The following is an 18,645-nucleotide window of genomic DNA, read 5'->3' as shown; positions in this document are numbered from 1 at the left end:
AATTGTGCAATTAAGCAGCCATTTTTTTCTTCAGAGTATAAGCATGGGATGTAAAAGTGAGATCCCTCCAGACAATTATCCCTTCCCCTCCAGAAAACATTTAAGTTTTCAATTGTATCTGTTGATTTTTTAAACTCTCCACGTGCTAGAGATTTCAACAAGAACCCACCACCACTGTTATCTTCAGAAGAAATAAATCTCCATCTGCTTCAACACTAAACCAGATAGATCTTTCACAGCTCAAAGTCAGCCAAGTCAAAAGGAAACCCACACAGGCACAGGGAAAATGCCTGAGTGGAGTTTGCACACTCACATGGAGGCTGGAATCTAACCCGGGTCCCTGGCACTGCGAGGCAGCAGTGCTAACCACTGAGCCACTATGCTGCCCTAGATACTGATGGACTTTGCAGGGTCAGCGCTTGATTCAGTGTGTTTGACCCATGTCCTGATGTGAGGTTAAGGACTAGGAGAGATAAATTATATTAATTAGCCACGTAAATGTTATGGAACCTTCTTTGGGAGTTGTATACATCACATATAGAAAATCAATAACACTATATTAAGCTGGAGAGAGTTCAGATAAGATTTAATAGGACAATAGACAATAGGTGCAGGAGTAGGCCATTCTGCCCTTCGAGCCAGCACCACCATTCATTATGATCATGGCTGATCATCCTTAATCAGTATCCTGTTCCTGCCTTATCCCCATAATGCTTGATTCCACTATCCTTAAGAGCTCTATCCAACTCTTTCTTGAAAGTATCCAGAGACTTGGCCTCCACAGCCTTCTGGGGCAGAGCATTCCATACACCCACCACTCTCTGGAATGTTGCTAGGAATTTAGGTTTGAGTTACAAGGAGAGGCTGTGACTTTTTGCACTGGAGCATAGCAGGTTGAGGGCTGACCCGAGGTTTGCAACATCATGAGGGGCACAGAAAGTGAATGGCAGGTGTCTTTTCCTTAGACATGGGGGATTTCAAGACCAGGAGCTATATTTTTGAAAGACTTTTTGAAAAAAAGATATAGGGCATTTTCTTTTGTAAAATAGAGTGTGGTTTGTGTGAGGAATGAACTTCCAGAGGAAGTGGTGGATGCGGGTAGAGTTACAATATTCAAAAGACATTTAGGGAAGACCATAAATAAGAAATATTTGGAGGGATATCGGCCATGCACAGGAGGTGGGATTAGTTTAGTTTGGGATTATGGCTGTCATGGACTAGTTGGACAAAGAGCGGTTTCTGTGTTGTATGACACTGTGACTAGCAAAAGAAATGTCTCCATGGTTGTCTTTGCTGCAGTTTCCAATACCAATCTCCCACAGATGAGTGAACAGCCTTAAAATCATGCTGACTGGCCTTACCCTCATCCTTTTCATTCTTGGCATCTTACACAGTCCGAACTCAGTTAACACCAAATGTGGAGGACACAATTTGGCAATGTGGAACAATTGGGTGGTACCCCTTCTGGGATTAGTGCTAGGAGTCCCAGTTGTTCAAAATCTATATTAACAAGTGGGATATAAAGACAAACTGTAATATTTCAAAGTTTGAGAAAGCCACCAAACAAGGTGGAAATGTGAGTTGTGAGAATGAAGCAACAAAATGATGCAATGAATGTTGCAATGTTTCCAAGACAATTTGGACAGGCTGACCCTTGGCCTGATGTTCCCGAGTTCTCGTTAAACTGAATTAACACAACTTCATTAAGGTTGTAACTCTGTCACATATCAGATTTGTCAGTCAAGTCAAAATGAACTTTCAAAAAGCTCTGACGTAAAAAGAAAGAGTTTATCAAGTTTTTAAGAAAGCTTTGGTGTTGACAAAAAGAAATAATGTATTGCATGATTAAACAAACATTGGTGATGCTTTAAAATCAATTCAAAATTTATATTTTATTTGACTGTGGTTAGCTGAAACACTGTAGGAAAGAAAAAATGAAGGTAGCATATGTTGGTATATGGCTCAAGCTAATGTTTTTAAATGGTTTAGTTTGTAACAAAAGTATGTAACAAGTCTATGGGTGTGTCCATGTGTACACATTACATTGGAGTTAGGTTCCATCATGAGTTTTATCGTTATTTTGATTGTCCAGATGAATCATTTGGAATGATATAGTTAATCACTAAGAAGTGACAATACATTCTTTAAGGAGACAAATTGTTCATTGTTCACAATCTTGGAAAAGATTTGACACAATAGACTTGTGGAAAGTTACAGGTCATGGAATAAAAGGCTCAGTAGCAACATAGATACAAAATTGGCTGAGTTATAGGAAAGAGATAGTAATGGTCAATGGATATTTTTCAGGCTGGAAGAAGGTTCAGTATTGGGACTCTTGCATTACCTGAAAGAAAAACTAGATCTTGATATGAAGGGGCAATTTCTAAATTTGCAGATGACGCAAAACATCTAAGAATAGTAAACTGTGAGGAGGACAGTATAGAACTCGAGAATGATATAGACCAATTGGTAGTGTGGGCAGATCAGTGGCAGATGAGGTTCAGTGCAGAGAAGCATGAGGTGATGCATTTCGCTAGGAAGAACACAAAGATAATCTAAAATAGAGGGTACAGTCCTAAGGAGCAGAGGGACCTGGGTGGATAAGTGCACAGATGATTCAAAGTGGCAGGACAGTTACAGAGATCAGTTAGGAGAAAGTGAGGACTGCAGATGCTGGCGGTCAGAGTCTAGTCGGCTTTGCTGGAAAAGCACAGCAGATCAGGCAGCGTCCGAGAAGCAGGAGAATCGATGTTTCCAGCATAAGCCCTTCAACGGGAATGAGTTTAGAGCGGTCAATATGTAAAGCACAAGTATCCTCAGCTTTAGTAACAGGGTCACTTATTAGACCTGAGCTGAATCACTTGTGGCATCCAGAACTCTACATTATAGGAAAGATGCAAACACAGCGGAGAGTATGAACAAGTCATTTGCTAGAATGGTTCCAGGGCTGAGGAACTTCAACTATGTGGGGGAATGAAGAATTTTGAACTGCTCTCCTCAGAGATAAAGGTGGCTAGAGTAGACTTGATAGAGGTTTACAAAGTCAGAGGAGTGTTCGATAGAGTGGATCAGAAGAAACTGTTCCGACTCATAAAAAGAAACCAGTGCAAGAAGGCATTTCTTTAAAAATGATCTGTAAAAGCAACTAGAGAGAATTGCAAAAAAAAACTTTCCCAATACAGTGAGTAGTTTGGACATGGAATGTATTGCCTGGAAATGTGGTCTAAGTAGGTCCAGTTGTGGCATTCAAGGGGGAATTGGATGATTATTTGTTAAAAAATAATCAGTAAGGGGCTGGGGAAACAGGTGCCCAGCACTCTGTAATGATGCTCATTTATAGGCACAACAGGCCAAAGTGGCTTCTTTTGTGCTGTAACATTTCAGTGATTGTGAAAAGATTGATCAAACTAGCGAGCCGAGAGGAACAAGTTGTTAAAAGGAGAGTGATTAGCATTTTGAAGAATAAAAGGAAACAGTGGGAAGTGATGTCAATAGGATGACTATTAAAAAAGCATTCAGAAGTTAGGCATAGGCTAACTTGCCAATCCAAAAACCATGACCATGAGCTTTTCATGCACTAATAAGCCAATTAGAGTTCAATACATGACTTTGAACATGCACAAGGGATAGTGATAGCAAAGGTTAATGAGGCCTGAGCTTTAGTAATTTAAAGTACAATAGTGATGATTGAAAGCATATAAACTACTTCAGTCAACTGGCACCCCAAAAACGGCGAGGCTGAAAACTACTGCATTTATAAAGTATCATCTCTTTTGTACTTACGATGAAAATTGAATGAATTCTGTAAAGCTTGAAACACCATATGTGCACCAAGAATGGGTTTACCATCAATCAGGATGAGTAAATATAGATAGTGAGGATTCACAGAGCAACAGGTAAAGGGAGTATTATTGGTCATTGGAGAGCAACATAGATGGAGAATAGTTATAGGCATGAATGATAGAAAATAAGTCCACTCTCCTGACAGCAAACTCATGCAGGAACTTTGAGAGGTTAATGGGGGAAAAATAGGTGTAATCAAATTGGAAGAGTGTTTTCATGTTGTGAAGTTGTCAAACTCAATATTGTGTCCTGAAATTTGTAAACGTTAAGAAGTGAACAATAATGTTGCTAGTCCTCCCACTTGCATTAGAGAACTGCAGTTGGCCTAATGCAAAAATGGTAACATGACAGCAGGATGGTGTATCGAAATGGCAAGCAATTGGGGCATTATTTTTATTTACATATGGCGGAGATGTTCTGAAAAGCAAGGAGACCACACTGTGAGCACTGATTGAAGTAAATTAGATTGAAAGTACAAGTAAACTGTTGCTACAAAGTGTCTGCAGGCTTGGAGGAGAGGGAAAAGAAAAGGGAAAGTGTTACATCTTTTGTAATAGCATGTATGGGGCTGGGGAGTTATTGAGGTAGAATTAGGAGTGACAGAGGAGTGGACTAGGTATAGTGGAGGGAATCATCTTTGTGAAATCCCAGCGAGGGAGGGAAGGGAAAGATTTGTTTGGTTGTGGCATCCTGTTGCTGATGGTGGAAAAGTTGGAGAACGATCCTTTGAATGCAGATGCTGATGTGGTGGACAGGAGGAACCTTATTTGCTCTGGGTAGGTAATGGTTGAGGGCAGAAGGATAGGAAATAGGGCAGCACGGTGGCTCAGTGGTTAGTGCTGCTGCCTTACAGCTCCAGAGACCCGGGTTCAATTCTAGCCTTGAGCAACTGGCTGTGTGAAGTTTGCACGTTCTCAGTGTCTGTGTGGGCTTCCGCCAGGTGCTCTGGTTTCCTCTCAGTTCAAAGATGTGCAGATTAGGTCAATTGGCCATGCTAAATTAACCATAGTGTGCAGGCTAGGTGTGGTTAGCCATGGGGAATGTAGAAGTAGGGGGTGGGATGCTCTGCGGAGGGTCAGTGTGGACTTGATGGGCCGAATGGCCTGTTTTCACACTGTAGGGATTCTATGAAATCAACCAGGACTTGGTCAATGATGGATTTTGGTTAGAGGTGTTGAATGTCCTCAGTTGAAGAAAAAGGAAAACATGCTAGAAGAACCCCTCTAGAAGATCGGAACAGATGCAAATACGGAGAAACTGGGAGAATGCAATGGAGTCCTTACAGGAAGCACATTATAAACAAAGCTTGGTCAATGACCAGTCATCTTGAACTGTTTTAGTCCATGTGGTGTTGGGAAAAATAACAGTGGGGGAGCAAGCGAAGGAGAGTTCCAGGATTTTGATTCAGTGACGGTGAAAAAGAATGATTCATGTTTTGAAGGAAAACATGCAAGGTTCCTGAGCTTTTGCTGCCTTTGTCCTTCCAAATTTTACAGGCCATGGGCTTGGAAAGTGCTGATGAAGGTGCTTTGATGAATGTTTGCAGTACACCTGGAAAATTGTGCACACTGCCGGCACTGTGCATGCCTCAGGTATCAAATGGAACTCTTATCAACTTGGCTGATGATTTCTTGATGAGATAGGAGACTATAGGGGCTATCCAATAACCCAAGAAGGTCTGGAGGAAAGAGGCTCTATTATTAAACAAACTTTATACAGATGCTAAAAACCAAAGCACTCAAACAGAGGTAGACTGTCAATGCTAGGAAGGTAATACATTTGGACATTCCAAAATTCAGAGATGGTAAAAGGGTAAAGGTTTTCCTGCTCCTGTGGTTCAAGTCACCAAATGGCTTGCTCTGATGTCCAGCTCTTGGATAAACAGTAGATTAACAATGGGCCATGTCACATAATCAACATCACATGAGATTCTCCCTTGTAATCATCCATCTGGGTCTAATTTAATAATACTGCCTAGTCCCATACTCTTATCTGAATCAAACTCCAGTTAATTATTCTCCACTAGTGTTAATGGCAGAATAAGATTCCCCATTCACTACACCTGACTGCTGAGCTACATGTAAGATGAAACAACCCACTCCTCTGGTCTACACTCTATAAAACATGCTTCAAGTAATCAATTTCTCCACGAGGTATATTTCATCTATAGTGTCACGGATTTCCAATTTTCATTCAGCTTTAGTTACATAAGTGACTGCTGATGCCCAAGAATCATCTATGTTAAAAGGTGCTTCCTAAAAACTGGAATAAAATAATTCTTAAAAAAAAATTGAAGGAGTTAGATTCACAAAGGTGAATCTAAAACAAAACGTTATTCGCAGATGGTGTTCATGTAGAAGCATGTAGGAAACAAATCTTCATCCTCATGTCTTCACTTATACCAAATTAGATAAAACCCATGAGAATAAATTTTCATTCTATCAGGTCTGGTGCATATACTGCTTTTTTTTGTATTTTGATATGAATTAAAGTGAAGGAAGAGCCCAGATTACCCAAAATTTAAGTTAAAATATCTTCAGACAATTATCATATTAAAGAAACCTATGGAAAATGAAAAGTTTTTGTGTGCCTATACAATAACAAGCTGCAAAAAGATAGAGTCACTGTTTTACAGCATAGAAAGAGATCTATTGAGTCCACATCAGTCACCAAACTTCCATCAATTTTAATGTCATTGGCCCATAGCCTTGTATGCCATGACATTTCAAATTTTCATCTTAAATCTTCTAAACTTCTTGAGGGTTTCTGCTTCTACCACTCTTTCAGGCACTTACCCACAACCTTCTGGATGAAAAATCTTTTCCTCAAATCCCCTCTAAACCTCCTGCTCCTTACCTTTGTTTTAAAAAATTCTCAAGGTCAGGTTCGTAGGAGAGTAGTCACTCTTTCAGGCACTTACCCACAACCTTCTGGATGAAAAATCTTTTCCTCAAATCCCCTCTAAACCTCCTGCTCCTTACCTTAAAGCTGTGGATATTGAGTCCTCTATCAGGGGCACAGTTTTTCCTTACCTACCCAGTAAATGCCTCTCAGAACATTATACATGCCAATCAGATTGCCATAGCCTTCTCTTCTTGGAGAGAAACAACCCCAGTCTACCTAGTCTCTCTTCGTAGCCGAATTGCTCCAGCCCAGGCAACACCCTGGTGAATTTATTCTGTATCCTCTCAAGTGCAATATAGAGAAAAAAAAAATTGTTTAAGTAATTAAAAAAAATATGTTCAGGAAACAATGGAGTAAATAACAAACACAACCAAAGGCAGCATTGGAAGCTAAGAAAAACCTTTTGACTAATTTCTATAGGGAAGCACTGGCTCCCTGATAATAAAGCAAAGATATTTGGAAGTGGTCAGATGGTCTCAAACTAGAAGCAAAAGTTCAAGATTAACAGTGATCTGGAGACTTATTACTGCAATAATTACAAGTTATTTATTTTTCGTGCAACAACTTCTTGACCGATAGCATAGAGTTGACTGGAATTAATAGATATATCCAGTAAAGACTGATCTGTGTACGTTTGACAAGTTCAGTAGGTCTTAACCACATCAGCACATGTTTACAAACAGGATTGCAATCCCACTGGAAAAACTTGTCACTTCTGCATAAAATAATTTAGGTTTTTAAGGATATTCTTAATGTTCAAAAACCCAAGTAGATGTAGAAAAAAAAACAGGGTAACATACAATAAATAAGTAAATAATTGGGAAGATAGGTGGGGTCGGATTAGTTAACCAGAATTCTGGTCAGAGAGAAGGAGTTTCAACATCAGGTCAAATGACATGAAAACCAGAGGAAGTAATATCTTGGGACACTTAGATATACAAAACAAAATCGATTGCAGTGGGTAGGATAAGACTATAGAGAAATAGAAGGGTGAGACAGGTCAGTGAGGTCTCTGAAAACAAATGCTTGTAACTTTACAACTTGCCTTGATGGTAACCCTGTTAGCCAGGTCAAATGATTGTGTTCAAGTTTCACTCGAGAAGCCTTGAGCACAAGAGCCAAGCATAAACCTGACACTTTAGTGTATTAATGAAGGAGTGTCACCTTTTGATTGTGATTCTAAACTGAGACAGCTTCTGCCCTTCAATAAGGCTGCAAAATATATTTTGTTACTATTAAGAAGAACAGAGAAGTTATCCCTAGTATCTATGCCAACATATAAAATCAATGTCACAAAACAGGTTACCTGGTCATTATCATTAAGCTTTTGTAGGAGCTTACTGTATGTAAATTGCCAGCAGTGTTTCCACATCACAACAATAATACAATTTAGGACATCCTGTGGTCATATAAGGTAAATGCAAGTCTGTTTTCTCCTTTACATTGCACTTTTATCAAACATTTAATATCCCAAAGTACGTGAATGTGATCATAGAAAGAATAATACAGTCAAAAAGAAGTGAAGTGACTAAGACAGTTGGTGAGAGATGGATTTTAATTTTGTTTTATATAATGGAATAGAAAGGGGGGCCTGGCTGATATTTTTGTATCATTGTTAGCCACGGGTGACATCTCGGAAGACTGGAGGGTACAAATGTTGTGCCGTTATTCTAGAAGGGCAGCGAAGAGAGTTACCTCAGATTACAACAGGATCTGGACCAGATTGGCCAATGGGCTGAGAAGTGGCAGATGGAGTTTAATGCAGATAAATGTGAGGTGCTGCATTTTGGAAAAGCAAATCTAAGCAGGACTTATGCACTTAATGGTAAGGTCCTAGGGAGTGTTGCTGAATAAAGAGACCTTGGAGTGCATGTTCATAGGTCCTTTAAAGTGGAGTCTCAGGTAGATAGGATAGTGAAAAAGGCGTTTGGTATGCTTTCCATTATTGGTCAGAATATTGAGTACAGGATTTGGGAGGTCATGTTGTGGCTGTACAGAACATTGGTTAGGCCACTGTTGGAATATTGCGTAAGAGGGCATAGGTTTAGGGTGAGAGGGGAAAGATATAAAAGAGACCTAAGGGGCAACTTTATCACGCAGAGGGTGGTACATGTATAGAATGAGCTGCCAGAGGATGTGGTGGAGGCTGGTACAATTGCAACATTTAAGAGGCATTGGGATGGGTATATGAATAGGAAGGGTCTGGAGGGATTTAGGCCGGGTGCTGGCAGGTGGGACTAGATTGAGTTGGGATATCTGGTCGGCATGGACGAGTTGGATCGAAGGGTCTGTTTCCATGCTGTACATCTCTATGACTCTATAAAGGTGGTGAGATTTTGTGACATAATTCTAGAGCTAACTGTGAAACAACATATACAGCAGAAGTGTGGACAAATTTAAGGTCATGTTGGCTGATACAGTGGAAGAATGAGAAAATAAAGAAAACACAAAATACTGAAAGGTGATGAAAGACAGGTATAATTATCCTGTAGCGTCTGAAGCATGTAATGTTGAGTGCCAGCAAGTGATCACTATGCAGAAGTGAACGGATATAAAACATAGTGCCCAACAGGACATCATCACTTCCAAAGGAATGTGGTCAAGTCAGATTTTGCAACTGAGATGTGAACAGGAATTATTGACAAGTGAGAGTTGATTTTGCAGAAGAATCTCAAAAGAGGTCATTTTGGTCTTCTCCATTTTGAGTCAGAGAAGTTTTGATTTATACAGAACTAGTACTAGCAAAAGAAGAAGAAAAAATATGACACGATGTTTTACTGTTGGGACCACTCTATATTACCAAATAACGATTGAAGTAATTAAGGCAGCACTTCGGAACAAGGATTAATCTACAATATTCCAAAATTGGCCTAACCAATGTCCTGTACAGCCACGACATGACCTCCCAATTCCTGTACTCAATGCTCCGGCCAATAAAGGAAAGCATACCAAACACCTTCTTCACTATCCTATCTACCTGCAACTCTACTTTCAAGGAGCGATGAACCTGCACTCCCTAGGACCTTCCCGTTAAGTGTATAAGTCCTGCTAAGGTTTGATTTCCCAAAATGTAGCATCTTGCATTTATTGAAGTTAAACTCCATCTGCCACTCCTCAGCCCATTGGCCTATCTGATCAAGATCCCGTTGCAGTTTGAGGTAACCTTCTTCACTGTCCACTACACTTCCAATTTTCTGCAAACTACTAACTACACCTCCTATGTTCATAGCCAAAACATTTATATAAATGATGAAAAGTAGTGGACCCAGCACTGATCCTTGTGGCACTCCACTTGTTACAGTCCTCCAACACCACCTTCTATCTTCTACTTTCGAGCTAGTTCCATATCCAAATGGCTTGTTCTCCCTGCATTTCATGAGATCTAACCTTGCTAACCGGTCTCCCAGGGGGAACCTTGTTGAACGCTTTACTGAAGTCCATATAACTCTGCCCTCATCAATCCTCTTGGTTACTTCTTCAAGAAATTCAATCAAGTTTGTGAGACATGATTTCCCACACACAAAGCCATGTTGACTATCCCTAATCAGTTCTTGCCTTTCCAAATACATGAAAATCAATCATAAGATTGGAGATTTTACGAAGTTACCTATTACAATTGTTAAAAAGGAATTAGTTGCTGTATTTTACAATGAAATAGGAAACTACAAGTGCCAGATGTAAAAGATGCAAATCATGTTCTGATGTGCAAAGACATATTGATTCATAAATAATCAAAGGTTAACAAAGCAGTTCCGAAACCATAGTAATCCCAAGATGCAGGTTTGCAATAACATATTTTTGCAAAATAATACAATCTAGAATTTTTTAAATAAAAAAAGCAATACAATGAAGTAGAATGGATGATTTGCCCGAAGAATGAAGTTACTTAAGGTAATTACACAAGAGCTCAACCATTTAAGATGATATTGCATCACAAAGCATTTTTAGCTTTTTTCACAATGCAAAGGACTGCAGAATCATCAAGTTAGAAAATTAAATTATTTGAGTCAAAGATAATTAATTGGTATACAATTCCTCACTGGTACAATTCTGCAGTTACATTATTCCGAACTTCAGAAGCTAATGTAATAGCAATGTAATGGCTTATGCATATTTGATTATTTTTGGGAGTTAGAAGATTGAAAAGTGCAAGAGAAAGAGATATTTAATGCAAAAGACAAAGGGCAATTTTACTGCACAGCCCTTCCACCTGAAGATATTGGTTGATTTCAGTAACTCCAACTCCTGACATTCTCACTTTAAAGTGGAAATAGTAACAACATAATCATCAACTAAAACAAATGTTAATAACTGTAACAATTTAAACAAATTAAATGATTCTGGACCACAACTCATTCTTCAAAAAACCCTTCCATAATGCAACTGTTTTGCACCTTGGCATGTTGAATCATTCTTGTACCGATGATAGACCCCAAGTCATCAAGAACAACTTACCCAACTGTCCAGTGTTAAAAAGAAGTTGCAAAATAACCAGACTCCTTGATGAGTGGGCCTTACCATACCGATTGTACAACTTATCTCAATACAGGAAAAAAAATAGATTCCACTGATACATAAGCAAATCTAGTTCACGTTTGCAAGCAAGAAATGTCAGCCCATGTTCAGCACCAATCTGTATCAAATACTAAAGCAGACCATGTCCATTTACAGCAAGACATCTGGCTTGGGTAGATAAGTTACAATTAACATCTGCATTGGTGCCAAGTAATGACCACAGCCAATAAGAGAGAATCTAACCATTGTCCTTTGATATTACCAGGGCATTACCATTGCTGAAACCCCCATTACCAACATCCTTGGGACTTAGTATTGATCAGAAACTGAAGTGGTCATATAAATACTGAGGGTACAAGAGCAGGTCAAAAAATTGAAACCTATTAGCAAATAATTCATCTCCTGAACTCTGCAAAACCTAGACAGGTGTGTTATGGTATACTTCTAACTTATCTGGATGATTGCAGCCCCAACTTCACAATAGGCTGAACACCACACAGGACAATGAAACCCATTTTTTGGCATCCCCAACTACCACTTCAACATGCATTCTTTCCACCATCAATGCACAATGGCAGCACTGTGTATCATTAACAAGATGCACTGAAATAACTTACAAGGCTTCTCCAACAGCACTTTTCAAACCTACAACCTCTACCATCTTTGATAATCAAGGCCAGCAAATATACAGGAAGATTACAAATTACAAGTTCCCCTCCAAACCATATATCATTCTGACATGGGGAATTATAATCATTGTTTCTTCACTGTCCCGGAGTCAAAAACCTGGAAAGTCCCTTCTTAACAGTATTGTGGGTAGTCCTACAATAGATGGTCTATAGCAAATTCATGATGGTGGCTCACCTCTATCTTTTCCAGGACAATTAAGGAAAATGGTACATAACAGAAGAAACCATTTCAGCTTCTGCCGTGTTTCTATCTTATGCGTATCTCCTTGTCACAATAAAAACAACATGGAGTGTTTAAATACATTTTCGGACTCAGATAAACTGTAAAAAAAAATCCATTAGCTGCTATTTTTATTTTAAAAGTTCTGGAAACAGAAGCTATAATTAGCAGAAGTCGGTGGCAATCTTCTGAGTGCACCCAGTGATCACATTACAATTAAGGATGATCTCATCAAAATCATCTTATGATAGGACATAGAAATAATTGATTAAGATGCAAGACAAATAATGGAATACTGAATGGTGCCAGAATAAGTGCTAAAATGGTATATCAATGATGCAAGGTCACAATAGATTAACAGGAAAATCCTACTTCTGGGAATTAAGCTGCAAACAAACTACTGCTTTAGACTCAATGGCAAATATTGTGAAACTGAAAAAAAAATCAAGTGAGCTACCATATTGCATAGCTCAAAGACAAACTGTAAGTGATTATGTGGTGCATTTATTTACTTTTAACAGAACAGCTTTTGATATACACACACTCTGTTACTTCCGAGTTTACACTCTATACCTTCCTTGACCAACTTTGACAAAAGCTGAACCTGTTCTTGAAACAACACATTTAAACTTTCCCCCATTTCTGGATCTATTATACCTAGTCTCACTCCCCCCAAAAAAGTGACTTCCTGTCACTTCTCTGCCCAGGTTGCTCCATAAATAACCATCAGTTTGCCAGAATAACCGGGTTGACTCCTTTAGGTCTTAGACCAGCCCCGCTGGGGAGGATAGCCCAAGTTCTACTGGGTATGTATAATAGCATGGCAGATTTGTAAACACAGCCTGACGTTCAACCCCACATTCTGCCACTGTGTGGTAGTGCTTGGCACCACAACTCTGCCCGGGTCATGATCATTTTGAAATAGTCCACGTTCAGTATCTGCACATTTATTTGAAATTCGATACGACCGTGGAGATGGTTTCAGTCGTGCATTTGACGTCAGCCTTCTGTTTCGTTCTGGCCACGGAAGCAGCAGAGTGGTGTTTGAGTTACACACGTATAAAGAAAGCCTGCCGTTGGGACAAAGGAGAGTGGTGAGTGGAGCTGATAATATCCACTAGAATTCCGTGGGGCGGGGGGAGGTAGGAGCGCCAAAGCAAAGTTGAAGGTTAGGCAGGAGGTCACATTACACACACAAAAAAGCAATCCATCTAGGAAGTATTGGCGTGGGAGACAGGATCAGAAACAAAATAAATAAACTGCAGCCCAAACAAATCCTAACATCACGATGAAACAGTGGAAGAATTGCAAGACATTTAATATAACCCAGATGCAGAAATAAACTGTCATGGCACAGGCATTGGCAATAGTACTTTGAAATGATCGAAACGAAAAATAATGTCAGTACAAAATTCTTCTAATTTCCTGGATAACGGTCCTGAGTTTAGACGTATGAGTTCAGAAACGAATTTAGCTGACAGGCATAAGCACCAACTATCATTTTCAATTTCACTACAATGACTATCAATACCCAAACACATCGGAGATCTGCATCAACTGGAGGCTACAAGCATCTAAAATAAAAACGCCCTAGCTTCCAGCGGTATCATCACATTTAACCCCAGATAAAGTATTGTCCCAATGGAACAGCGTTACAAGGTCTAAATTATCAGTTGACACCAAGTCCACGTTAGAGTCGTCAAGGGATTTTATATATTAACATCCTTCAATGAAATTTGTCAATCTAACACGCATGTAACTGTTCTCATAATATTTACTTTCGTGAAATTGCAATTCGTGAGAAATTCAACTTGCATGTGTTTCTAATTTGTTTACATATAAAAGCTAATTCATGTTTTGTTTAGGATCTAAAACAGACGCATGTTGCGTTATCTGCTGTTAACAGTATGCAGCTCTCTCCTAAACACCATTGCGGCAGAAATAAAAATGTTTTATTAAAGTTGTTGGATCGGCTGCCATTCTCCAAACATGAAAGGGCGAGGACACCTGCCGCTGAAGCGTTGGTGTTTTGAAACTGCCACTGTTTAGAAACCTATGACAATGCACCATTCTTACTTACATATCGTCTCAACTTCTTTTCTGGTGGAGATTTTCTTAACCATCCACAGCAAACGATCTCTCCTCCGCTCATCTTGCCCAATGCCAATCTTACAAGGACACCATGCAGTCACATTCAGTGACAGGTTAACGGCTTTCCCCTTCTTAAGTTTCGCGCTGTCCTACAAAGGGGAGCCAGTGGATATTTTGGTAAATTGTAACCGCAAGCTCCAACAGTCACTGCAAGCCCCGCAGTGGCTGCTCCAGCTGCCGGGCTCATGTAGGAAGTAGCGAGCAGAGCTTGTTGTTTCGAGGAGCTCCACTCCGCTCTGCGCCCCGCCTTCAGCCGCTCTTAAAGGCGAACGGCACCTTTAATGACGGCCAAATGAAACACTCCCATGACATAAGCTAGTATCAACAGGATTCCGAAGGGTCTTCGAGGGTTGTCCTGCTTCTTTTTAGAAAACAGGCTCTTTGCGACTGCTCAAAATGTTAAATATAATTTACATTTCAGTCACACGGGCAGTGAAACTAAACTAAACTGAATAAGTGCCAATGGCATTTAAATGAAAGACTAACATAGTCGAGCACAATACCCAAAATGTTCACTATTTGCGTAACCCAACACCGTCCTCATTTCTAATCCACTCAGCATCACAGAATTAAATGGTTAAGATAACACTCCCCTCCTCAGCGTAAAGTGAACCTTTAAAAGGGGCGTTTCCAGCCAAGTCGAGAACTGGGATAGACGAGAAATTGGATTGTAAACATATAGTTGTGGCAGGCGTCTTCCGTGTCGCGATTATGTAACAAGAGCGCTGGTTTCAGCAGAACTGTTTTACAACGCTGCCTGGTAACAGGGGTATCTACAACACAGACAGATGGTTAGAAATCATGAATGTCCAGGAGAACTGTTCCCTCCTCCACCGTTTTCCACACTTGGAGCAGAGAGTCTGATAGTGTATTGCTGCACCCACCTCAGTGGCCTATCATCAGACACGAACGGAAATACATACGATTGGTGCCCAGCGCAAAACATTACAAACTAGTTGCGCTGACCGCAATTAGCGTTTCAAGTTTCAGGATGATGTGCACCGATATCCGGGAAATTATGCCCCCCAAAAAAGCATCAGACGTATTGAATTAACTTTGGATCAAAGCTGTAAAATATTGAAAAGCTTCAGAGAGCTTGAAATCGAATATTCACTTATTCCGAAGAATCCTGAACTTGCTTGACAGCGTGGAACGGCTGGTCGGATTTCAGTATTATCTCCAATAGTCCACAATTATTCTCAATTTACCTTTGAATATGTTAGAGCTGTCTCCCGGTTTCACTGTTTAAATAGCTCGGACTGACATTTTCGATTCCTCTTCTATACTCCTATAAATTCAGCTCTTAAAATTAAATCTAATTTTTTTTTACTCTTAAATGGAAATATTGATGAAAAAAGAGCGAGAAGTTACCTGTGGAGTACAAGTACTGGCACAAAACAGCTGGACGGATGACCCGCTTCTCGTTTGTACATTATTTATAATTCTTTTCCCATTCCATCTGTGCTGAGGGCTCCAGCTTAGACAACACGAGATAGTTCCATACATCACAAAAGTACTTAAAAGCACTTCAGTGACTATGCAGCGCGTTGTGATATCTGGCGATCGAGGAAAGCGCCATACAAATGCAATGTTTAAACTGTAAGAAATGTCTCAAATGGCAACTTTATGTTCTTTTTCTGTCACAAGAAATGCAACTGAAACACAGCACAAAATGTAGCGAATTCAAATACAGTATAAGGCTACAATTAACCAAGGCGGCGTAGAAATAAGATGGTTGTTGGAGCATTACGTACAAAAAAGGAAACAAAATGGACTTTGATAAAGATTTGTACATGATTAAACGTTTTCCGAAGAATGCTGGTGGAATCCAGAAAGAGGGATATAGCAACTGAGAACACACAAAAAAACTGCTTCATATTATCGACATTAAAAAGACCAATTTCACTGGACTGAAAGAGTCGACTTGTTCCTCATCAATGGGAAGATATTTGCTGCTGAACTTCCAAAACTTCTGGTCACCTGAAGCCTTAATGAACTCTTCATATAATCAGCCCAAGACGGCAACTGCTCAGAGTGACAATGCTCCATACCCAAAGCCAATGGCCATACAAACCAAAACAAAATGATGAATTTGGCTAGAAAAAGGCATTACAGATCTTCTCCTAAATTTATCTTGTGAAAATATAAAAAGAAAACGACTTATTTCATATATTGGATTGCCTCCAATTACATATTTTGAGGAAATTGAAGATTCTTCCAACAAGACAACAATCCAGCAATGCCAATACCAAACATTTTGAGTAAAAGATATTCACGAATTGAAGAGTTGCCAGTGACACAAAATGACAACATCTGAATTGATCAGCCTCAAGCACATGACCACTGATTCGTAAACCAGCGGTGAAGAGATAGGGGTAAAACTTACATACTTGCGAAATTGACAGTATAACAGACTAAACAGGAGGAAAACGGTTGGAGAGGGACAAGATTTCGCATAAAGAGGTTGGCTTGAAAGAGTTAACTAAGGAGTTCTGAAATAGTTGCACCCATTGATAGAAATAACCATCTCTGAGTGAAGCCAGTCAGGCTTTAGTTAAGACACTCGAGTCTATAATCATATGCTTTAGTTATTTGCACTATCTCATAAAAGATAACAATGTCTCTTAGCTAATGTTCCTAAACCTACTCTATTGCATACAGATTATTTTCGCATAACGCGCATTTCCTCAACGTGATTTGACTGTAATGCGATTGGTGAAGGTGTCACAGTACGCTAAGGACTGGACTTGTGTCAACATCACATGGTTAGTCGGCTCGTGTGCTTTGTGAAGTGCTTCCTGAAAGGTACAGTGCTGTACTCAGTTATTTTCAGTCTTGTTCCTTGCAAATCTCGCTGTTTTCCATGTGGAAAGGACAAAGTTGCAAGAACGTTGACATGAAGCACCATCCAGGTGAAAAAAAAAATCACAACTAGTGACTGTAAAAGAAAGGCTATAACATAAACAGAAGTTCGATGTTATAAAGTGGTTTCAACATAATGAAAGGACTCTTATGCACCATTAGAGACAATACAGAAAGAACTAAAGCAAGCTGTATTGCTGGAACAAGTCTGAGTGCTGGCGAGTGTCTGAGAGATCATCAACAAAGGAAGTTGAGGAAATGGAGCAGCTAAGTGTGTGGATAGGTCAATTGAAAAAAATGATCTAGCACCACCTTTCTCACCTTAAAAGGAAAGCCGCATCAATTTAGGAGGACCTAAGGGGGAAAAAAAAGCTGAAAATCCTGCAGCTGTGCCTGCCTTCAGTGCTAGTAATGCTTGGTTTGCTGGATTTCAGAACTTTAGATTGTAAGAAGCATCGCAGTTATGTGGCGAATCTACCAGTGCAGACGAGGAATGTGTGCTGTCATTTCCTTCAGTATTGAAAAAATGATTGAGTAAGAAGGCTACACCTTAGATCAAATCTTCAATTTGGACAAGATAGGTTTATACTAAAAGCAAATGCCATCCAGCACCTACAGTTCTAAGAATGAAGCACATGCTCCAGGTTTTAATGTCGCAAAGGATCGTATGACTGTTGTTGGGTGCCAATGCTAGTGGAGAATTAAAACTTAAGCCTGTGGTAGTGTGCCAACCCATGAGCCTTTAAAGGTTACCTTCTACACCTCTAGGTATTTACTTCAGCTCAAGCAAAAGAGATTGGACGATGGATAAATCTTTTTTATTACCTTATTGTTGATACTTTCAAGGATGTTTTTAGAAATGATTAGGAATGATCAGCCATGATCATATTGAATGGCGGTGCAGGCTCGAAGGCTGAATGGCCTACTCCTGCACCTATTGTCTATAGAAATTATTGCAGGCGAAAAAAAGATGGATTTCAAGATTCTCCTCATTATGGGCAATGCACTAAGCCATCTGTCTACGATTAGTGAGCTTTGTAAAACATCAAAGTGTATTTCTACCTCCGAACACAACCTCTCTCTCATTCAACCAATGGACCAGGGTGCAATAACAGCTTTTAAAGCGTATTATTTAAGGTGTACATTCAGGAAGCTGATTGCAGCTGACAGCGATAATGAGGGCAGTATTCTTCAATTTTGGAAGAGCTATAACATTAAGAATGCTGTTGACATCATTGTGAAGGCCTGGGGTGATGTAATGTGGGACTGCTTTTGGGAGAAACTTCTCCCAGATTGTCATGATTTTAAAGGCAATGAACCATCAGAGGAGCTTCCAGCAATGAAAAAACATTGTGTCGCTTTTGCAAAACAAGTTGGATTTGAAGTGGAGACTAAGGATGTCAAGGAGCTGCTCGAGTCCCATTGTGAACATCACTCCACAGCTGATTTACAACAACTTGT

General features: G+C 39.7%; 1 protein-coding gene across 1 annotated transcript in view; it reads right to left on the bottom strand.

Moving 5' to 3' along the window:
• gab2 (GRB2-associated binding protein 2) overlaps positions 1–14,574 on the bottom strand; it is a 311,584-nt gene extending 297,010 nt beyond the window's left edge. Inside the window, exon 1 of the mRNA XM_043691671.1 lies at positions 14,252–14,574. Within this exon, the coding sequence (XP_043547606.1) occupies positions 14,252–14,323 (72 nt within the window). The 5' untranslated portion in view covers positions 14,324–14,574. The remainder of the gene's footprint in view (positions 1–14,251) is intronic.
• Between the last annotated feature and the right edge of the window lie 4,071 nt (positions 14,575–18,645).

This window comes from Chiloscyllium plagiosum, chromosome 6 (assembly GCF_004010195.1).
Source record: "Chiloscyllium plagiosum isolate BGI_BamShark_2017 chromosome 6, ASM401019v2, whole genome shotgun sequence".
In the NCBI taxonomy this organism is placed as follows: domain Eukaryota; kingdom Metazoa; phylum Chordata; class Chondrichthyes; order Orectolobiformes; family Hemiscylliidae; genus Chiloscyllium; species Chiloscyllium plagiosum.
Note: the sequence above shows the minus strand (reverse complement) of the source record. Positions and strands in the feature narration are given on the sequence as shown.